At 40.7% G+C, this 24,386-nt stretch overlaps 1 protein-coding gene across 1 annotated transcript in view; it reads right to left on the reverse strand.

Moving 5' to 3' along the window:
- KIF26A (kinesin family member 26A) overlaps positions 1–24,386 on the reverse strand; it is a 100,267-nt gene that overhangs the window by 25,766 nt on the left and 50,115 nt on the right. Inside the window, exons 4-5 of the mRNA XM_082761224.1 lie at positions 23,097–23,263; positions 4,245–4,428 (exon numbers count right to left, since the gene is read on the reverse strand). Coding sequence (XP_082617350.1) covers positions 4,245–4,428; positions 23,097–23,263 — 351 coding nt within the window. The remainder of the gene's footprint in view (positions 1–4,244; positions 4,429–23,096; positions 23,264–24,386) is intronic.

Here is a 24,386-nt window from a genome sequence, read left to right on the forward strand (position 1 = left end):
CACGAGATGACTTTTTACAAGTCTTCAGAGTCAGATTTAGCTTTGACTAGTTTGAATAGGTAGGTACACCACCTCACTTGAATCATTTAGGAAGACACCAAACAGCATGGATCTCCGTATGACAAAGCTAACTTTGCTCCAGTGTGGAATCTGACCCTTTGTTTCCTACTGGTTATTAATAACATGACAGCTTAGGGTTTTCTAAGAAATCTAGGTCAGGGCACTTGTCAAAAGCTTCTTCAAAACCCAAATACACTCAATCAAACAGACCACCCTTATTCATATGCTCGCTGACTCTTCTACAGAACTCTATCATATGTGTTCTGGCTACAGATGCTTCCCAGACTGATCCCCAATTTATCATATTAATCCCTGCCTGCTAATTTTGATTCTTATTATTGCTTCAACCACTTTGCCGGGGTGCCCAGCCTGAAAGTCAGGATTACTGGGTTATGCTTCCAGATTCCCTCTCAAGCCTTTTTTTTTCCATTTTGGCCCTGCAGTGACATCACGTTTTCCACACACTGTTTCTGTGCCTCTTAAAATGTGTTGAATACCAGCTAAAAGACAACCTTGAGCACCAGTGGTGGGGGGTAGTTAAAAATGACCACAGCCATGGATATATAGAAAGCCAATCATATTGGACATTATAAATATTTCAGCATGGACTCATGCATGCACTTAGATCTACAAAAGAAATGGGACTACTTAGAGTGTGTTGTAACAGCAGCAGTCAGTCTTTGTAGGATCCTGGCCTTAATCATTAGTTCCCTCAATATAAATAGTATTTCCACATAGTTGACATATCATTCACCACTTCAACTTGTCATGAAGGGAACTACACTACCCCCACTGAAGCATCACTGACATTTCATGGGTTTCTAGTTTGTTTCCATTTTTCATCCTCACGTCACTTTTATTTTTCTCCTTAAATTTTGTCTCTTCCCTTTACAATACAAAAAGGTACATTTCTCTATGGTATCTTGTCCTGTTCCAAAAGAAGCTACAAGAAGGCCATTAAAACTTGTCAAGCCATCTGTACTCAGGGAAATCAGCCCCTCAAAGAATAAGGACTGGTCCTCAGTGTGTCATTCTCAGGTCAGTAGGACGAAGTTGTGCAGCCCATCAGTATGGCTACATTATCACTATACAGCAGATACCAGCAAGGAACCAGGCTTCCACATCAAAACCATAAAAGACAAAACAGCAGAAAGCTGGGAGGTAAAGAAGGAAAACACTGCCTCACCAGCTGTTTGACCCACTGTAACCACACATTAATAACAGGGACAGGCACACTGCTGATCTGGGAACAATCACACAAACCAGTGAATGAGCCAGCCACAGCCACAGATGCTGCAGTAGGAAAAATTGACTCCAGAATTCAGCACTGCTTCTATCCCCTATGTGTATCTTGTACTTACAACTGGACAGGCTGCTCTACCAACGACACTGGGAGTCACGTCAATTGACAGGGATCGAGTGCACCCTCAGCAAGTTTGCAGATGACACCAAGCTGAGCGATGCAGTCGATACACCAAAAGGACAGGATGCCATCCAAAGGGATCTGGACAAGCTAGATAACTGGGCCCATGTAAACCTAATGAGGTTCAACAAGTTCAAGTGCAAGGTACTGCACCTGGGCTGGGGCAATCCTGGACATGAGCACAGACTGGGAGAACTCATTAAGAGCAGCCCTGCAGAGAAGAGCTTGGGGGTTTTGGTGGACAATAGGCTCAACATGAGCAAACAGTGCGTGCTTGCAGCCCAGAAGGCCAACTGCATCCTGGGCTGTATCAATAGAGGGGTGGAGACCTTATAGCAGCCTTTCAGTACTTAAAGGGAGCTTATAAAATAGAGAGTGGATTTTTACATGAGCAGACAGTGATATAACAAATGGGAATGGTTTTAAACTAAAAGAGGGAAGATATAAATTAGATGTTAGGAAGAAAGTCTTCAGAGGGTGGTGAGGCACTGGCACAGGCTGCCCAGAGAAGCTGTGGATCCCCCAGGGCAGGGGAGGTGGAACTGGGTGATTTTCAAAGTCCCTTGTAACCAAAGCTGTTCTACAAATCATTGAAAAATACAAGGAAAAAGAAAACCAAAAGGAGTGTAAAGTGAAAAGCTGTTAGAAGAGGAGGGACCAAAAAGTAACATTAAAAAAAAAAAAAAAAAAAAAAAAAAGCTACATCGTTAGAGTTGTTTTATGGGTAAACACTGTAATTTATCAAGTTGCAAAAGAGGAATGGGTAAAGACAGATGTTTAAGAGGTATTGCACATTTTAAACTATGGGTTAGAGGGGTTAGAGAAGATGCCTTATTACCTTATATTTTGAGGAGCATTACAAGTAGTAACTAGCAGACCCTGTCACCACTGCATGCTCTAAATCTTAACTCAAGAACCAAAGGGCTGATGTTATTAGCAGAGAGCTCTTATCTCCAGCACAGCACTTCACAGCACTGTGCAGGGGTTTTCCAAATGGTGGCCAAGTATGTGCTGAGAAGTCCACAGCTAGAACTCTGGGCCCAAAACAGCACCTTCAATAATGATTTCAGCTTACATAGCAAAGACATCTGAGGGTCAGACAACTGCCTGTTGATCCATGAAAGTCACCCACACTGCCAGCACACCATATGTGGACATATATAGATATATATATATCCCATAATGAAGGAGAAGATCACACAATTGAGCAGGTGGGCATATCCCTGGTCTGTGGGTTGGCACAAGTTCCTGACCTGCTCCTCTGCATTCTGGTGGAGCTTTTCCCTTTGAAAGCCCTCTTCTGGGCTCACTGATGAAAAAGGTAGGTAGACCACACGACCCAAGGCATATAATCTCCTACCATCTGGGATTATTCACTTGATCTTCACTAGACTTTTTTGATCTTTTTGAAGACACCAGATAAACCTGAGTTTTCTACGTGGCACAAGTCATGGTAATAAACTCCACTGACCACCCTCGAAGCATAGGAAAAAAGCTGAAGTCCCTTGTTTACACATAGCTGTAGGCACATGAGTGTGATGAAGTACAGAGACAGTTCTTTGACCTGCCAACACAGGGAGATATTAGCATGCTTTAAAAGTCTTCCTAAGCCAAAGAGTTTAGGAAGCCTCAGAAATGCACTGCTCCATCATTCCTCATGCCATAGGTAAGTGCTAAACCCTGGGGAAAAGAGGCAGGCACAAGTGGGCTCTGCCAAAATATACACACAGAAAGGATGTTCCTTAGCAAACTCTTCTTCCACTTGAAAACCTGTGCATTACTGTCACGTTTGTTGCATTCCACCATTTAATACTGTACCCTTTTTTCTAACACACTTTTAAACACAGGAGCAGAAAATACATTTGCATCAGTACTTCTACGTGCTTAAAGATAGCATCAATTACAGCTTTGTGTTCTATTTATCACAAACTCATTGGCTTAAGAGAATACAGAGTATTCTCTGGGAGCAAGAGTGTCAGTTGCAAGTGTTTAGGCTGATGATCTCTATGTTAATGCTGATTTATATGGTTAGCCAAGGTGCATATTTTAGCTTTCCTGTGCACATTAGGTACTTCAATTCTATCTTCAAATGCTAATCTCTTGTAACCTATGTAAATAAGTATTCAGACTGTCATGTGGGTGATTAAACAGTTATAAATATGAATAAAGATCTAAGTAATTAGGTTGTATTTTAATTAATCTTAAATAAAATTAGCACAAATGTTACAGTTTGAAAGGTGCTGGATTTCCCAAGCTGGAGAGACATCTATTTCTCTCCTGTTACTTGATTTCTACAGAATTACTTCTGGTTTACACTGACATGTGAAGCAGAGGGAAACCAAGCACCCTTGGCTATCTCCTTAATCCAAAGCAAACAGACGGCACCAGAAGCTGAGCCTTGCCAGTAAGAGAGACTACTGACAAAGGTGACACCTGTATGCACATTGGTTTTGGACCAATGAAGTCAAATAAATTCTGTCTCTAACTTTAACATAGGAAAGGACAAAACAACCTTTGTTGATATTGTTGTCAGTGATGTTAACTAGCTTCAATGAAGCCAACATGTATGCACTGAATCTGCTCTGAGACTGCAAACAAAGTCAACAAATTACAGCTCTCAGGCACATTCAGACAGATGTGCCTCTCTATATACCCCAAGACCATTCTCTTGAGCTTATCCAACCCTGTTTTAGGCTGAAATCTTCCAGACCCATTAAAATTACTCTATAAACCTATTTTAAAAAATTAAATCCAAAATTACCTTTCCAATGCCAGGGTTGTCCTTGATTTTGGACACAGCTCTCAGAAGGCATGGTGGTGCTGGGGGAGGACAGAGCTGAAGGATGCCACTAAAGTTAGTAGCATAAATAGAGAAGTCGTGTGTGTGTGGCAGGGGTGGATGGTATTTCTTTCTCTTCGATGACAGGTTAAGCTTCTGTGCTGCTCTGTATAAAAATAATAGCAAGAAAGGACAATGTTACTAGGTGTTAATGGCAATCTGGACCAGACAAACAGATGTTCATTGGCATCATTGCCTGTTTAACAAATCAAGTCATTGTGTTCTAACCTGATTTCATAAGGAAAAAACATCAGGAGACTAATAGAAGGAAATGCGGGTAGAAAAAACACAGGCAAATTATTCAGTTAATTTCTCCCTCAGCAGAGGTTCAATTATAATCTAACTTTCCCCTCTTCCCCGAAACAGCTTAACAGCTGAATCCTAAAATACTAAAATCTCACTGACATCATAAAAAGCTGAAATAATCCCCTTGTCACTGGCAGGACTGCATGGATCTTACTGGTGATAACATTACAAAAGTGATGCTTTGTACGCTACAAGTTACTCAAGACACAGAATGACACTCCAAGTCAGCTGAGCCTAAGATCCTATCTTGTTGGCTGCACTGAAAATCCTTAGATAACAGAGAATTTCGTTCAAGACAGATTGGTTTTTCCTCCTCAATTCCATTCTTCCACATTAAAAGGGAAAGCTATTACAGAGACAAGCTTTAATGTTCTAAATGATAATGATCCTGCTTTTGAAATGCAGAATTTCAAAACATAAAAGATGAAGAAGAAGGAAAAATTAGAACATGCAATTAAAATTGTAACGTTATTCCATATGATTAAGAATCGAAACAAAATCATTTTTTTCTGCTGTTCCCCACCAGCAACACCAAAAATAGCAAGAAACAAAATCAAAACCTGGACTCTGCATCAAAACCTGCATGGGACAAAACACCCTGCAGAGTTGCATGGAACAGATATTTGTGTTAGTGACACTCACTGGGATACTGAGGATGGCGGTAACGGAGAAATCTCAGCTCTGTCAAAGCCAAGGGGAGTTTTGTCACCTGAATGTATGTGATTTGACCCTGAGACTGACAGTAGATAGACCACCCTCAGACATATATCATAAAAGAATTCAACATGCTATCTTACAGCATTACTTTGAATGACTGTTAAGTCAGCAAAAATGCAAAGTGTTATACTACTGGTACCTGTGGGTGACCTGAGACCATGCCACTGATGCCAACAGGTCTTCAGTGGGGGCAAAGCACTGCTCTAGCCCATGCTTGCAATATAAAAGCCTTTGCCTTTGGATAAATCAGTTTAGAAGTATATGACCACAAAAGTCTCTTTATACAATGGCTACTTCGTATTTTCATCATGCCTTTCAGCCCAGGATCTCGAAGTACTTTTCAGTGATAATGAACTGGCATCAGTATCTATGAAGTATTATAATCAAAGACAAATGAAAAAAACTAAGGCAGCACTTTGCTGTCACCCCCAATTCAGAGTAAGTCTAGACCCCTAACCTTGCCAGAAATGCAGTGATGATGCAGCCTCAGGCTGCCTCAGTTTAGTAAACTGATCAGAGAAGGAAACTCTTCCTTTCCTTATATTTATGGTAGGTCAGAAGCAAAAAGGAGCACAGAGCAGGAGGGCACAGTTGCTTCCAGCAGCACTACTTGCTTCAAGTGAGTTACATTACAAAGAACTTGTGTCCAAGGAACAAAATTACTTGCTTGGGTCAGGATTACACAGCTAAGTACAAGGGGCAGGAGTCAGAGTACAGATCTGCAGAATTCCCAGCCCGAAGCTCTATGTTCCCCGACCTGTGTGTTAAACTCCTTTTTCCTTCAGCAACATCAGGAGTTGTGGACCCCCTGTGCACTTCCTTCCCCCTCTTCAAACATTGCAATATTTAGAAGAGGACAAAGACTTGTGTGATGAAAAGATGAGGCTCTACTTCCAAACTCAGAGCCAAAAGCCACTACCTTGTGAGGGACAATTTGGACTCTTGCCTCTGAGGAAAGAAACAGCTTTTGACTCCTTCTGCATCCTGAAACCAGCAGGAACTGTATCCTATGGTGAAGCAAAATACTGCAAGCATGAATTTACACAAAACCTCAGGCTTTCAATGGCAATGAGAACTGATTTAACTGCCTAAACCCCTAAGCCCCTTGCTAATACCTCTTTCAGTATGAAAACATATGCCTGAAACAGGACACCAGGCAAACAGTTGCACAACTTCACTAGGGTTGCAGCTGCACATTAAAACCGTAATGCCTCCTAAATATGCAGCTTTATTGTGCAGAAAAGTGTCTCTAACTGTTGGTACTCTCATTGTGGAACTCAAGACAGTCATTACTTTCTCTCTCCAAGTACCAATTAACAATTGTGGTTATTATTTAATCATCTTGTTGATTAATATGAAAGGTAACGTTTATTTCCTTGTTTACATGCTAAGATCCCTTGTTGAAATGATAAAAACTCCTCAAGAGAATGCCTTCAAAGTGCAATCAAGATATATATTAAATCCTGATGAAATAATTATTCCTTCAATAGATCTGGCTGAAGGAGTTCCTCTGGGAAACATGTAAAAGAGAATGGGATACAAAGAACAAATTTACTCGAGATTTGTTTATTCAAGCACCTAACTAAGCACTAACCGTAAGTAAGCAAATGCACCCAAAAAGGACAAGCTAAGCAAAACATATAAATAAACAGAAAAGTCAGCCTTATTAAAATATAACATCTCTCAAAATAGCTCAGTAACACAGCTTTGGACCATTTTAAGATGACACCAAATCCACTACTAGTTATCTTAACTTTCCCACCAAGGCAGACCACCTTTCAAACTGCTTTACTTCCATCAGGATTCACATGCTTTCTACAACCTCCACTGTTCAAAGGACAGTGCCATATGCTAGCTAAAGCAATCAACTGCTATTGTGCTGATAAATCCTCTTCCTATGAGTCTGAAGTGCCACGATGTACTGAGGAATTTGGCAAAGGGAGTGCAGATGTCCATGTGGGATAACAGGAAACCAAAAAAGCAGAGGAACTGAAGTAGATGTTGTAGAAAATAATTGCTGCTTTGACAGGCAACAGGCCAACAGCACTAATAACAATGTATGCAGTTCATATTTAAAAAGCATCTCTTCTCAAGTAGTGGTGCACAAAGCTTAATTATAAGCTCTCTGTGTTTGAATGCAACAATCACTTTACCTGACATCAAAACAGGATTGTTTCTCATCACAGACATCGTGCACCAGCAGTACCAAACAGCTTGTTGGATTTGTTTGTTTGTTCCCTAAAATGGGTAAGTTAAGGAGCCAGTGGAAGAATAGAGCAACTGGTGCAAGAGAAAATATAACCATCAAACTCTAGACTGTGAATACGAACATAAATAGCTGTCATCTCCAGTTCCTATAAACATTACAGTCAGTTCTTTAACTTTTGCAAAAGCCAGTTGGGCAGAAGCCTTCCTATGCTGTGCTTGGGCTCCTGGACTGGTCCAGGCAAACAGAACCACAGAAGGGCTCATCAATCCTTATGCACTCCTTGCAGCACCAGCAATATACTTGGTGGTATCCCAGCCAAGTACTCATTAGGCCAAAATACAGGCCAGGCTGGTCTGGACATGGGCCCAACCAAATGAAACAAAATCCAACTGCATAAAACTCCTTACTTCAGTAAAAATCATGAGAATACGTACTTAAAGGGAGCCACTGCGGAGACACTCCAGAGTGCTGGGTTTCCTACAGTCCTTTTCCAACAACCCATTATTGAATTTACACCTGAGTTTCCAATCCTTTTTTTCTCCAGCATTCCTTTCCTCGGGTGGAATTTGTCCCATGACAACAGGCAAGGCCAAGCTCTCATAATCTGGGCCCTTTTTGTCTAGCACCAGAAGGGCACAGTCTGGGATCCTACCAGACCACTTTCTGTAGGTGCTGTGCCTCTTTGCATCTCTTCCTCAAATTTAGTCTCTCACATGAGGCCTTTAAATCCACCTTTCTCTCCATGGTGGACTGTCTGACCTCCTGCAATATCAATTTCTTTTTCCCCACAGGGAAAATTATGACCACTAGAGAACAGGATGCAGAAATTCAGTGTTACAGTAAACTGTTTTTCACAAATGCACACTTTCCACCTACCTTAGGTTTTACCCATTCAACCTCCTAGCTCACTTCCATGAAGCATTCTTGAAAAGAAAATTAAGCCTTTCTCTCTTATGCCCCCTTCCAATTAAAACTTCAGAGACACCCATGTATATTATTTTTACTTCTAGCTGTGAGATCTACTGTTTACATTTTGCTTAACTCTTTCCATCTCTAATAGAAGATGTCTTTTAAGATGCTCTAGAGAGTTCTCTTCTCATAGCTAGGTGTCATGGTAGAAAATAAAACTAATATATGGCACATGTAGGAGCACTCAAATAGCAAATGCAAGGGACAGTCTGTAACCTGTTCTTTAGCCCAACACAATTTACAGATTACTAGATTTTCTACCATACATGGATGAGACCAGTGAGGAAAAACATGGCCAGATCAATTACATAATGCTCAGCATCTAGGGGATAACAGTGTTCAACAACAGTAGCTACAAAGCCTGCCCATTTAAAAAAAAGTAAAATATTTTAAATTCTGTTTGTGTAGTTAATGTGACATTTCAGATGCTCTGTTGTACAGCAAGCTGCTTCTAGCTTACATTCACTGTACACGTTCTGCACATTATAGCTGTGAAAGTAAACAGCACAATTTAAATCCCTAAAGAACAGCGTTCCTTCTGGGCATAATTTCTTCACGAAGAAGAAAACTTGAATTTAAACTTTTACAACGACACAAACTTACAGAATTCCACAAAGTGTTAAGCAAACATTTATTAAGCTACATAAGGAAGAGTGATGCAAAATATAGTCTGAGACACATACTAGAAATGAGTCAACTGAGACAGATGCAGAGGATTTAATTGACAAGGTGGGCTTGCAGACAAACTGACACAAGTCAGAAATAGAACTGGGAGTCCTGCTTCCAATTAAGCTCCACTGACAAAATAATAAAAGAAAACTTCTGCACGTTAATTTCAGCATAAGCCGTTACATATTAACATAGCTTTAGCATTATTAGCCAGCCTTATCTTTCAGAGATCACTGTCATTATTCATATTGTGAGAATGCTTAGGGGTTCGCCGAGCAGGTCAAAGCCAAAGAAATGTACAGTCCAAGCCTTAAGTGGGAACTTGAGTTTACTTGAGGGTACACTCAACTCAGGAGTTTTGGTTTGACCTTGACGGATATCTCAGGACCAAACCTTATCTTGATTCTGAACCCTCCACAAAGTCTGCAAAATTCTGGGTGTAGGTTTGCACTGGGTATCAGTCCGTGCCCTACAGCAGGATTCTTCTGAACTTTCCCAGCTTCCAGCCCAACACAGCCATCACCCCTCTGTCACATAACCCAAGCCTTTCCCACTGCAAGCCATCTCCAAAAGAAGCAGTGGGAAAGTCAGTCCGTCATTGTATCTGCAGTTCCAGTTATTGTTTCCTTAATTACTCATCAATACAGACAACAAATGGACGGATGTCCTACAATACACCCTGCAGCATTCTGTCCCAAGTCTTCCGCAACTCACAGAATGAACTTGGTTGGCATTATTACTTTTATTATTCTTATTACTTTTGATTTGTGCTTCTAAAATTAGAAAGATAGCACAATGAAACAGTGCAGTTGCTGCCCAAAACTCCATGCAAGCTTAAAAATAAGCAAGGTATCAGTTTCCACTTACAGCAGGCAGTTTGGATAACAAAATCTAGTTCAGAATGAGCCATTTTTAAACAGAAAGCTGGGAATGTCTAAATCTGTCTGGAATGAAGGTCTGGAAAAGAATAAAAGGCATCATCTCTATTTCTGTAATAAATTTTGTCCAAGGCATCAGTTATAAAATATGAATTAAGTTTTTAGATTATGGCCTGTTCTTCCCCCTAGAACAAGATTAATAGGTTTCTGTAATGCATGCATAGCTTCAGCAGCATCTTCTGACTTTCCCACTTCAGTGTCATTACACAAGCACAGCACCAAATGTTAGTCTGCTTAGCTGTCCCAGCAACACTGTACAGAAGCACTAACGGGAAAAACAACTGATGTTCCTAATTTTGGTGGTTCCCTTCTTCAATAAATAATTAGTTTGTCTGGATCACGATGCACAGCCTCAAGCAATGGCATTTTTATAATGGTTGATGGTAATAAAGTTTCAATAGAAAAACGTCATTCTAAAACATTCCAAAGTACCAAAACCAAAAGTACCAATGTGAAGATATTACCAAGCCAACCTTATGAAAGAAAGCATCTCCAATGTGAGATTAAGCTCATGCTTTGCCTCCTGCACATGGCATAATCTTGCAATTCAGGCTTGAATGTCAGCCTCTCACTCTGAGTGACCTCTTAATTTTCTCTTACCATCTCTTCTTAAAATCAGCAAGGCAGGAAAAAAATGTATCAGCTATGTTGACATACTAGCAACATCACCTTCTACGCTTTCTCCATACTCCATCATAGGATGAACTTCACCTAATATTTCCCCTTTATATGTGTCTCCAATTTGTTATTACAAACTTCAAGGAAAGCATGTCCACAGCCTCCCGAGGCAGCCAGTTCCAGTTTTTACCTATTCTTACTGTTATAAAATCCACACCTCATGTATCTCAACAATCTGCCTTGCTGCATTATGTTCCTTATTTCCCCCTTCACCTCCCCAGCCGACATGCAGAGGAGCTTATTTCCTTCTGCTGCAGCAGACTTGTGTGAAGACTTCTGCTGTGCCTCAGCCTTCTCTTTTCCAGACCTCAGGTCTTCCAACCTCTTCTAACAGGTCAAGTGTCCTTGATTTCTGATCACCCTTGTTGCTTTCTTTCTACTCTATTCACGTCTTCATCAAGTCTAGAATCGAGGTTTAATGGACAGGTGAGCAGTAGCTGAGATCCACCTGAATTCAGGCACCACACAGAAAAAAAACAGGCAAAACAACTTTGGGATGGACTGAAAAAGACCTCTGGAAGATGAGAAGTTAAAAAAAAAAAAAAAAAAAAAAAACACTGCAGAGTACCCCTGACATCAGAAGAGCTTTCCCATGGTGTACAGACCCAACTACACACTACTATTTAAACAGAAACAACCAACCCAGCCCACTTTCAAAGCATTCAAGTGATTTGCATACAGGAATCCAAGAAGGAATTCTCACAGCTCTTCTCTGTGATTTTTCTCCATGTTTGAGAAACATCAAAGAGCAAATCTTGACAAAGAGCATTCACTGACTTTCATTCCAACCATTGTTTCTATTCTCCCAAACCAGCAGTTTCTGAGGTCACTATAAAAATTGTCATGAGTGGCATCAGCTCTGTATTCTCCTCAGCGTGCAAATTTAAGAGACTTCTGGCCAAGGAACATTTCTTCAAGTAGCTAGAACCAAGGCTCAGGAACTGACATCCATACACACCAGAATAACAGCTAGTCACCGCAGCCTGCCACATACCATTTCCAGCTCTGCTCACTAATGATGTGAAACAAAGCAAGAGCAGATGAACACATTGCTGTACTTCTATGCTCGCTGTTTACAATTGTACCATATGACAAACTGCTGAAAACCTGTGTAGGTTAATCTTTATGTAAGCAAGGCTGTCAACACCTAATATAGAAATATGTCAGCTCCTGGGTCGCACACAGCATAGATAGCTATGTATTGAAAAGCTACCTGAATGCCAGCAATGTTGTCTCACTCTGTCTAATGAACTAACCGAGCTAAAGCAGGCAGAACCACATCAATCACACACCTTAGGCAAAAAAAAAAAAAAAAAAGTTGCACTTATTTGCAAGCAAGACCCAGACTCCTGAAACAGGTTGAGGAAAGCAAAATTTTACTCTCATTTGTATTCTATCAAGAAAAAGTAATAAAGCCATTTTTTAAACTGAAAAGTAATGAAACAGAAACAATGGTGCTAACTAGCCATTCATTATTAAAGTAATTACTTAAATAGATCATTTAACATTTTTCCCTGCAATACCAGCTCCCAATATATAGAAAGAAGCCAGTATCAAAATGACTTATCAGGCAATAAATCATTTTTGTTACAAAGGATATTACACTCCATGCTATTCATCAAAAACAATCTGGTATGGAAAGGAAAAGCATTCTGCTCATTCAGGCTGCTCCAGGGAAGAAGCAGGCACATCTGTGATTGGAAGGGATGAGAGAGAAAAGGCAGCACGGGGATAACCCAGGGTTTATCCGAAGCATGAGGTTCAGTCAAATGTCACACAGGAAAGAAGGGGACTGAACTTAGGTCCACATAATGCGGGATATTCTCATTCCTGGTCATACATCAGGGTCTGATATGTGACTGTAGAGCCTCCATTAATATAAAAGCTCAGGGGATGGTTATGTTTTTAGGGTTTACCCCAACACATCATCCCCAGAGACATACTTTTCTCATCACCTCCAGCTCCCTCTCTTCTACATCTCAGCACACATCCAGAAAATCCACAGACAGCCCATTCCTCCTTCAGCCAGGTTTTATTTAAGATACTTAGCCAAAGGCTTGACACCTATAGTGCTAGGCAAATAACTTCTCAGGGGGGCATTTACTTATTCCTAGTGTTGGAGTTAAATGGGCACTGACAGCACTAAATGATGCAGTGGAAACCACCAAAGTCATATGCCCACACAATGAGTAATTTTAAACAGCGGAGGGACACATGGGCTTCTGAAAGCCCAGCGTTCCTGTGATTTATTTAACTGACTTCAGTTCTGAAGCAATGCTTCTCAGAGGTTTAACAGGCTGAAATTGCAGCACCATTTAAAATAGCACTTACCAGGAAAATGTAAGACGCGTGTTCTCCCATCACTGCCGATGGAGAGATTTGATTATTTGTGACCCAAAGATTCATATTTCAGGAGAAAGAAGCAACTCCTTAAGACCTGCTGAAGACGTATTACCAAATAACGTTCTGAAGCTCGCCTTGGACTCCAACTAGCTTCACTAATAACATTTAGATTAGATTCATTTTATGCCAATTAACTTCCACTGAGTCATTTCTTTCCAGTAAAAACTCCACAGGGCACTGCTTCTCAGTAAGTGAGCTCCACAAGTAAGCGAGGACACAAAAAGCTCAACAAAGCTGAAAGCAACCCCAAGGGCAATGGGCAGAGAAGCACTAACTGCTGCTGAGTGAGGTACTGGCTAAGCTCTTTGAAGTGTCCTACCCTCCCCCCCATAAAAAAAAAAAAAAAAAAAAAAAAAACACCTTCCATCCTCTGACAAGAAGAATTAGGGAAATTTTATAAAGATGAAACTCACTGCTACTTAGAATATGAAAGCACTTTCTGAGTGATCTTACAGTTGGTCAAGCTCTGCAACTGGTGCATATTTTGCCTTGATCTTTCATGTTTGTTGTGAGTGATAAACACACAGTGTCTCATTTTGCTACTAGCACAAGCAAGCAAAGTGGTCTAGCTCAGAACACAGCCAATGTCGGCTGAAAATCCACCTGCCCTACAAACCACATCCAACACACAGTAAACCAAGTATCAGAGTGACTGCAAGACAGCCACGAGACCTAAATACTCAAGTAAGTATCAGCCTGATTTTACTACTTCAACTGCTAAATCTGTCTTGTCTTAATAAAGCCTTAAAATACTTAAGTGTATTATTGAAAGAGCCTGAAAGTCCCCAATAAAGTTGTGAGACAGGTGCAAACTGTCAAATTACAGCCCCACAGGAAAGTCGCCGTTATCATTTTACCTACGGAATGCCTCATTCCTGCTGCAGCAAAACCACCAGTGCAGCTGCCACGGCCACCAAGCTGGGGAGCCCCAAATAACAGGGTCAGAACAAGCACTGATGTTCAGGAGTCCAGGAGCCAAAGCAGCAGGCAGAGGGGAAGGGCTGGGATGGGGGATGTCAGAGAGGTGTTCCTCTCGACAAACACAAAGGGCACAAAGAAAGGGACAAAGGGAAAAAAAGGCTCAGGCAGCTAGATAACATTGAAATCCCACATATTCAGGCAAACTGCATAAGCAGATGCATTCAGCTGTGGATGAATGAGAAAATACAAAAAGAATCATATGAAAAATATCTAAATGAAAGGAAAAATATTAAGTTCAGGAAAGCAGACGATCAGAGAACAGGACAGTAGGAATATCTGCATGACTCCAGACAAGATTATCCATAAATACCTCAGACTTTCCCCTAGTTTAAAACCCCTTCCACAGACCACAATTTATCCACACACTCACATGCACACTCTGTCACTCACTTCTGTCTCCATAAATTCAAACTTGGGCAGCTCTGAAGGCACAAATTCTGACCTACCACATATTTGTGAGCACATCTGTAATAAATCATTCTGCTTTGCTCTTCTTCCTGAGCATCACAAACACCTCAGAACATAGACCTAACCCAATACCCAACTGCTGCAAGTGTCATAACAGAGCCACCTAGAGCAGCTCAAAAAAGTCATTTCACCTCTTGGGGAGCTGCCTCTGGTGCTCCAGAACCTCCCACATTACACACTGAGGCACTCAGGGCCTCCTCCCCACTGCAATTCGCCATATTAATTAGCCATATCCCGATCTCCAATCTACTGACCTCTGGGACATTCTTCATGCTTTCAGCAGTGCTCAACTCAGCAGTACCGATGTCCAAAGCTCTACCTTCCCTCTCTTCTCAACTGCTTCAACTTCTTTAACTCCTCCCTTTGCTGAACTACAGCTCTGTCTCATCTCAGTTTGCCTCATCAGTCTCAGTCTTCACGGACGAGCTCTTCCTAGCAGGGAACCTGGCTTACCATATGCTGATAAAGCACTATGTAAATGGATGATGCAGTATTAGCAATGATACCAGTAATGATGTCCTGCTCTTAAACATGCTGCTCTGAGAGTCATTTCTGTCTCCAGGAACAAAGCCTACTAAATTCAGGCTTATCTTCTAATTTATCCTCCTTATGGGCTAAAGCGAAATGGGATATACCTAAAGCATACACTGTTTTGTTTGGCCTTAATTATAGGCAGTATTATGCTGCCACAGCAACTAGAAAAGCTTAAGCTGCCTGAAGATGATACAAGATACTGCACAATGCTACACACCCTGCCCCGTCTCCTGTCCCCACATAGCACTGTGCTAGGCACGGGTCATGTCTGCACCCCAGGGACAGCCGGTAAATGCATTCCAGCAGCCATGGCATGGCACCGACAGGATGAGGCAAGCTGTCTGGTGGCACCTGCTCCGTCTGCATTTGCACACCTGTGTGAGGGCTTTCAAGCTCTCCCCAGCTCCATGCAGCAGGGAAAGGGGGTCTGGGAAGGTGTCTGGGAAGGTGTCTCCCCCTCCAGCAGCATGCAGTGAGGCAACGCTGCAGGGAACAGGCTGCTCCAGCCCTCCAGATTCTGAGGAGAGATTCATGAGGGGGAATTAACACATCTGGCTCCCTCTAAAACACCTGTATGCTTCACTTCACCTGCACATCTGTATCTCTGCCCCCAAGCTACGGATTGCTCAGCCACCCTTCCCAACTGCCATTAAATGGTAGCAAGAGAAAGCGAGGCACAGTAGGGCATTTAATGAAGAAGGACTGATGCTCCTCCGAGTGGCTGTTGTGCTGCATTAATGCCAGACAGTTGTTGTGTCCCTGGAAGAGCTCTGTGGCTTCCATGATACTGCCATGACGCTGTGAAGTGGAGACAAACCATGCATGTACAGTTCTTTGGATATCTCTGCCAGCAAGGCAGTCTTAGCTGGAAAGAGCTGGTACCTTGCTTTCCTGGGTGAAAAAATTAATTAAAATTAAAATGAAATACAAATTTAATTTTCCCACACACCTCAACATGATTTCTTGGGTGTGGACTACTCTGAACAAGACAGCTTTAACAACTGACTCTGCATCTTCCCTTGACTCGTCATTTGCAAAAAATTTACTACAGTTACCCGTAAGTATCACAGGCACTTCTGTTTCAGCCTCACAAACTAGCCTGACTACCACAGGTCAGCACTAAAAGGTCTAGCTCAGGACCCAATGAGTCACACATTTTCTTCACCTTCTGGTGAACTACTACTTATTCATAACCCAGTTATCTACTTTAGCTGTCAAAGAGATTTAAATTGTGCCAGCTCTGCACAAAGCCAGGATACCAGCACATCCCAGCAGGGTACAGGGCAAAAGTTTACAGCTATTAAATACAGAAAACTGGTGAACTACATTATGAGCTTAGCAGAAATATAATTCTTGCTTTTAACAGGACAGAGAATGGCAGGCTGAAGTGCTTTAGCTAAAAACATCTTAAACATGGCAACTTAAAAAAAATAAATGTATGTTTAATTTTTTGTTCTTTTTTTCCCCTGCATTAAATTCTGAAAGTACTGATAGTCATGGAATAATCAGGTTTAACAGGTTAGCGGTAATATATGCCTCAAGTGTTCCTAATACATCATAATCTTCTTTCACAGAATTTGCATCACTGTCAAACCGAACTACTGATTTTCAGTTGATGCTTTTAACATGTTTCTATGGTTACTTTCCAAGGTCGCATCACAGACGCCTGAACAGCAGTTCAGAAAGACAAAAGGCATTTTGCATCCTTCACCATATTAAATAATTTATGAAAGTTAAGGCATCCTCACGGAAAAAAAAAAAAAAAAAAAAAAATCACAAAAGAATGGTTCTGAGGTTATTTTCTCAGCAACAGTTTGAAGCACAGTAAAATCAATATCTCCACAAAAGCCTTCAAGAGGCAGGCTATTTGACTAATGTTCCATATGGTACAAAACGCTAAGGAACATTCCAACTTTAGATGTATATGCACAAGCCTACATGAACTGCATGAGCGGATCTTAAAGCAGAACATGTAGACATCTAATTTGCTACTGTCAGCTTCATCTTTTAAATCAGGCAGCAGCTATTGTCTCAGAAAGTATTCCGAATCTGAAAAAAAAAACGCAAAAATAAAACTGAAAAAGTGAAGTAAAAATGGTAATGACAGCCTTTATTATTTCCATCGTTTTTCATTCAAAGCCATGCAGATTTCATCTGTCCCCGAAACGTTACAAATTTTGACTAGTGTAATGAAAGCTTGTGCACAAAATATCTGAATCCTCTGCCTACCGCTACACTAGATCAGAGTTTATTGGAACTAATTGAAGTGTCTGAGGCTTGGAACAAAAACACATTAGTCATTTAGTGGTTGTGCTAATATTGCTATGCCTTTCCTGCAGTTTCATTAGATACAGACTGCTTCAATACCTTAATCATATGCTCAGTCACAGCACAATCAGTACACAGAGTACTGACAAGCTGTCCCACCATGCCTAGAGCTGATATGGTGTCTGCTCTATGAGTAACCTCAATTATTGACTATATTTTATGGTCAATCTAATGACCAAATGCTTATCAGTGAACCATCAGGTGCCTGTAATAGGATAGTGACCCTTAGTTTATATGTACCATTACTGCTCATTAGTGAATAATTAGATTCTTTAATCCACAACTCACAGGCATTACAATATGATGGAATATCCTGAATCAAGAAAAAGACTATGCTTATTTTAACTCTTAAGATGTTCAATTACATTACTCAGAGCTTGTATGTTATGTCTTGTTAAGAAAAGCTGCTTGCAAAAAGTGTATCATGTGTCATGTTTTATGTCATGTCTAAAATTGACACAGCTTTCCTAAACACGCAGGAATATGACGAGAGTGGACAGATAATGGGTGTGACTCACCAACATGATTCTCCAGATTTATTAACTTAACTGGTTTTAATCTAGCAAAGCCCAGCAACACTGCAAATGATATAGAGACCTAGAAACTAGTGAGCGCATACTGAGTGCTATGTTTGGAAGAGTAATTCATCAAACAAAAGCAGGCAGATGTGAGGGAAAACAGTTGCAAACACACAGCTCCTTCCCTGCCTCAAAGTCAGCCGTCCCATGGCAGCAAGTGCAACCTTGTGACCAAACCAGCTTGAAAAGACACAAAAATAATCTATTATCAAAGATGATTAAGAAAGGCAACGTAATACAGCTTGTCTTCTGCTCAACCTTGCTCAGGGTTTCTTGGCTGTATACATCATTCCTTCCAAACTGCTCTGACTTCTCTTAGCTGCCCCATCACTGCTCAAACCTTCCCTCCAGCACGCCTTGGGGCACCGAGGCCAGACACCCACATTCCCACCAAAGCTCCACAACCCCAGCCAGCAGGACAGGCAGCACTGCCACAACTGCTTCCAGCCACCAACAGGCAAAAATCACCCGATGGCTTCAATTTTTAGGGATCCTTGACTCTTCTCCCAAGGGAGTGGTATGTTCTTTTTAGGCAATTAACCTCTTCCAAAGTGCATGCCCATTCTCCTCCTCCTCACTGCCCTTCTGCCTGTTTGTGGAAACACCACAGCCTCTCTTCCCCAGGTGTCTGCCTGACAAAAGACCTGACAGCTTATTACAGCTTTCCACCACAATAAGCCAATATTTACTTAGCTGTGAGCATAAGAGAATTCAGACCACAGAGGAGTCCCTACAACTATCTTGCCTATTTTCACTTGGTAATTGCACATTCAGGTCACTTATACCAAAAAAAAAAATTAAAATTAAAATTAAAATTAAAAGAGAGAGAGAGAGAGAGAGAGAGAGAAGAGAAGAATAAAAAGAGGAAAAGGCCCTGGAAACAGGTTCAAAGTATGGAGCCACTACAGCAACAAGGCATCACTCACTCCATGCCAATGGTCAAAGCAACCCCCATTTTTCTTAAATCTGAGGAATACCAGGTTAAACGTCACCTGCATTGTAAGGGTAAACTGGGAACCTCTTCACACCCATCAATGCCCATGAGCTGTACTTTTTGCTCTGGCTTTCTCATTCCGACAGTGACCTACTGAGAAGCTGCATTTTCTTCTAAATCCTCCAGTCCTTCAGTAACACGACCATTGAGTAATGTCTGGCAATTTGCTCGTGTGGCAGAGTCAGACGTTAATCAAAGCTTTTCTCCTTCTATGACAGATCAGAGTGAGGGAAAAAGGCTTAAAAACTGATTTAATTTCTTAATACGCTTCTGTCTGCTGTTTCTAATATTTGGCTTTGATTTTGAATACTTAGCACTTCTGTGCTAGACACTCTGCATTTCTAGGTAATGAATAAAATGCTTTTCCTTTTTTTTTTTTTTTGAAAAGCACAACATAATTAATCTTGAAGAAATTAAATATGACATTCAAATGAGAAAGAGCTCTGGATGAATATGTAAATTTTGGCTTCACATATGCTTAACAAAACCAATGCATTCACAGCAAAGACTATCTTAAAGACATTAATTTTAACTACATGTACCTCTCACCAGTAGGTAAAGATTTTGCTGTAGTTCTTTTTTTTTTTTTCTATCCATGTAAGGACATAAACCCTTCTGTATTGTCTTTTGAGTTTGTGACCTTACAAACACAAAGCTACAACTCTCACTGAGGAGCAAATTGGAGTAAAAAAAACATGCAAACCAAAAAAAAGCTGCACAGACCTCCTCCTCTCCCAGGCACAAGCCAGCCCACAAGCAAGAGTTCAAGGGTGCTATTCCACTGAATAGAGACTCTAGTTTTAATGTGAAATAGACATTTATCTGCTGCCAGCAAACCATGCCACAGCCCAAAAGCTAATTGTGCTGGGACCTGTACAAACACAGTTAATGCTGCTTCATGAAGACAACAACTGGAAGTCTTTATTCATGTGAAAATTTCTGGATCTACTGTTACTGCTGCTAAATAAATCACAGATGCAGCTTCCACAAGAAACTTACAAAGACTTTGTAGTCCAAAGTAACTAACCATGTACCCCAATACACTGAGAGTTAATACACATGCATATTTTTGCCTAGCTAGTTTATTTCTATGCTAGTTTATTTCTACTACCTTTTGCCCAAGGTAAAGTCCCATCTACAGTCCCTTTTTCAGAAGGACTCCTGTGAAGATGGAAGTACTCAGTAGAGTTGTTCAAAAAGAGGGAAGGATTTTAGAAAAAAATGTGTGTACAAAATCATCAACATGTTAACTGCATTTATTCCAGTAGCAAACAAGGAAAAAAAATGTGTCAAGCTCTGCACAACTCAAGTAACAGACTGGCTCTGCTATGAAGTTCACAGTTTAAGTGGCTGAGAGGAGAAGGATGGTAAGGAAAGAAATTACAATGAATAGGGACTGCAGCATAATGCCATTGCCATTTTATCTCAAGGTGCTTGTATGGTCTTTTATCTCAAGGTGCTTGCTGGGAGAGAATTAGCTGAATGAGAGATGAAGGACAGAAGAGGATGATGCTGCAAAGGATTCCAGGCAGGGATGACCTTCCACCAAGTGCTGTAAACTGGATGGTGCAAAGGGATGGAAGAGATGGGACTGGAAAGGTTAGATCACATAAACATGATATCCTATCAGGACTGAAGAAAATCACTGCAACCATTGATATCCTTCTATTCCAATTTCTGCTAGCATCTGTCTCTCTTCACCCCTGAAGATTTCCTCCTCTTCCTCTCCTCTTGTCCTGAGAACTACATACCTCAGGACTGAGGGGAAGAGGCAGCACCAAAGCTTTGTTCTGTAGGGCCCCATGGCAGGAGGCATCAGAAACAGAGGGAGCAGCCAATGATAAGGCCAATGGGGATGGAGACGCCTGGCCAGGACTAGGCAATGGTACCTACCTGAGAACCAGATCAACATATGCACAACTGCCGTGGATCAAACTGAATCTCCCTCCCCCCACTTTCATATGATTTTCTGCATTTCAATCTGTGTTTTCAATAACTGAACTCATTTCTTGAATGCTTGCTTTTAGGGAACAAAAAATTCCTAGATGGGCTCTGGAAGACTGAGAAATTAATACTGCAATGCATTGTGATTAAAGATCATGAAAATGCTACAAAACTACTCCAGATAACTGATAACTGTTAAAAGAAAGAAACGCACAAGTGCTTTGTGAAAAAAAAAAAAAAATAAAAAATCAGCCAGCGCTATTATTTGGTTAAAATTTGAAGGGAATTTTGAACAGAGGAAACATGGGTAGGGAATAAGCAATGCACTAATGGGTTTTAAAATGTTTTTGCTAGCACATAGCTGCTAAAGCTATAAAACTCCAGCTCACTCAGGGCAAAGACAGATTCATGAGAAGCAATTAGGGCCTGATCCAACATACAGTGATGTAATTTGAAGTCTTGTTGTTGACTTCAAGAATCTTTGAATTAAGCCAATGACAATCATTAGCAAAGATCCATCTCTTTAGAACAAAACCAGAAATGTATTTTGCTGACCACTGGCAGAATTATCACTGGGAGGAAAAGATTCGGATGTTATTTCAGATTATTATGCACCAATTTATTTCTTTCAATTCTAAGGGCATTGTTTTATTTTCTGAATTTTCCAGCTTAGCTAATGTAAAGTTAGTCTTTACATTAGCTTAAAACATACAGATTCACCCTGAAAAAAAAAAAAAAAAGTAGTTTAAACTAAATCACACTGTTCATACCCACAATATGAAATACTGTAATAAAAGCTGTGCTGCTGTCCACTCTAGGTACTTTGGAGTGGATTCATCTGTCCTTGTTTAGGTAACTAAAAAAAAAAAAAAAAAAAAAACAACAAAGCCACTAGTGTCTAACTGAGCTTTTCCCCTTACTTTCTTCTCTACTTCCACTAACTTCAGGTAACTATCTCAAACGGATTATTCCCTGTGTTCAACCACTTCTGTGTTGATTTTAATTCTGCAGGCATAGACTCAATGCTAGAACTTCCACATGCAACACTTTGGGTAGACCCTTCCCAGTTTCTTGTGTACATAGGCACAGTGGTATGTAGGCGTATAATGGTTCAGACTCATTGTACCATGGTCTCCTCTAACAGGACTTGGGAAGCCAAGCTCTTTTTGAGATCAGATTATAACTTACACTAAAATTCCTTTTCTGTTTTTTAATGTTGCAAAAAGAATTAAAGATAAAGAAAAGGGAAACAATACAATTTTTACATGCTTACATGATAAAAATGATCCTTAGTGCATAAATTTTACTTTAATGCCATTCACAGACATACATTTTTCAATATTGTCTAAAAACATGCTCAGTTCTGAATTAAAAAAGGAGTTTGGAATGCAAGTACAAAGCCCTGAATTTTGTTGTTTTAAATACCATCTGCTTGAGAGCACATTGCATTTAATCAACAGTGCTAATTACAACAAACATTTCACAAACAAAACCAACAGCTTATTTTCATTATAAGACCCAAGAATAAAAAAAAAAAAAAAGATTGTTCTAGGCTGCTGTTAAAAAACTAATGTCTTAAATTGTTTTAACTGTTGTTACCAACTGTGGGGGAAAAAAAAAAAAAAAAAAAAACACCTCCATTTGCACATCCAGTCATGCTACTGAATAAAAACCTAAATAAAAACCTCCTATTTTTGATCAGAGTGTAAAAGCCTCGTTACTTTAGCTTCTGCTTCAAGGAAACCTACTCAAAAACAGATTGGCTACAGGTAGAAAGATCCGTTAAGGATCAGATAAAGACCAGCGCAGCACATATTATTAGGTTTCAATCAAATGAGGTTCCTGCTCAGGCATCCAGAGTGAGAAAGGGGATGTCACCATCACATCCCTGTTTCCCTATAGCAGTGGAAAGCTACAGTCACAACCACAAGACTAATTCCACCTCTCAGCAACCAGCACCAAATGCTCCACCTTCTACCTGCAGCAAAGACTCAAAGAATTTCACAACCATTTGAATACCCATGAGCATTTACAGAAAACAGAAAAATGACAAACTACCTTATGAAGAATGAAGCCGCAGCTGAGGTACCTGCCGAGACCCCAGCTGGAGCCACCAAGCTCTGGGAGGCCACTGAGCCACCTGTTCCCATGGGGTCAGAGTTGTTCTGCCCTGAGCTGACCTGAACGCTGGGTCCATCCCGGCCACCTTCTGATGCTGTTTCTGCCTGGAAGAAACAAAAAGAAAAAATACATAGGTTAATAATCTTGCATGACACGGAGCAATTACATGCACTGCTTCCAAAGAGTGTCTTTGCAAGGGCAAACGTGAAGACCAACAGTGGCTGAGGAGAGACACAAGTGGACAGGCGTACCACAGAAGGTCCTGCACCAGAGAAGGTAAAAACCATGACTGTAACAGACAAGCAGAATAACACAGAGACCTATTGTGATGGGTAACGTGCAGTTAAATAGTTTGACAGGCATGAAGAAATGGAAAACGATAAGCAGAACCCGTTGTTTTACGGTGTTATTTGGGAGCTGGCAGAACTGTTTATCTGGTTCAGTTGTAACTGTCAGGAATTATTTCTCAGTGGCACATCATCTACGAGACCTATCTGTGTAAGAGGAACTAACCAAATGGTCACATTTGTAACTTGTTTCCACATGAATAACCCCAGGAACTAAATAAAAAAAAATGATTTTTTAGAACATGTATTGTCTACATTATCCATCTTAGCAGCACAAGCGCCTGGCCTTTTTTGTCTCCTGCAAACTGTTCCAGTGGGAAAAGAGGAGTGGCTGGAGATGCATCTTCTCCAGCATAACCTATCTGTGGTATTTGAGACAGAGTCTGGAAGGAAGTAGTGGTTTGGGGATTATGCCAAAAAATCAGACATTTGTATTGTGAAATTGTGTCACGTCAACATCATCATGCCAAGGCCACTACCTCTTTCAAAATCAAGTTCAATTAAGTCCCATCAGTCAAATACTCATTGACAGTGCTGAGAAGGACTCATTTTAGGGAGAACCTGCTCTCTGTCTAGGAGTACTGAGGATTTAATTAAAGACGACACCACAATAAATATTTGTCAAAAGAGTTAATTGCTTCATGTATGATAATATATGATATTTCTGTCATCTGAAATACTACTTTGACATTTCCAACTAATTAGCTAAAATAAATTCCGGAAAAGGAGACAGCCTTGTAATGAAGCACAAACACAATTAAGTACTTCCTGGGATGCCACCAAATTTTAAGTTTTGTGCTGCCATAGATCATGTTTTACAACCACAGATACACAGACTCGGGAACAGTGCCTTCCCAGCTACACACACACTCAATTTCCT

Source organism: Aythya marila, assembly GCF_965140915.1.
Source record: "Aythya marila genome assembly, chromosome: 5".
Lineage (NCBI taxonomy): Eukaryota > Metazoa > Chordata > Aves > Anseriformes > Anatidae > Aythya > Aythya marila.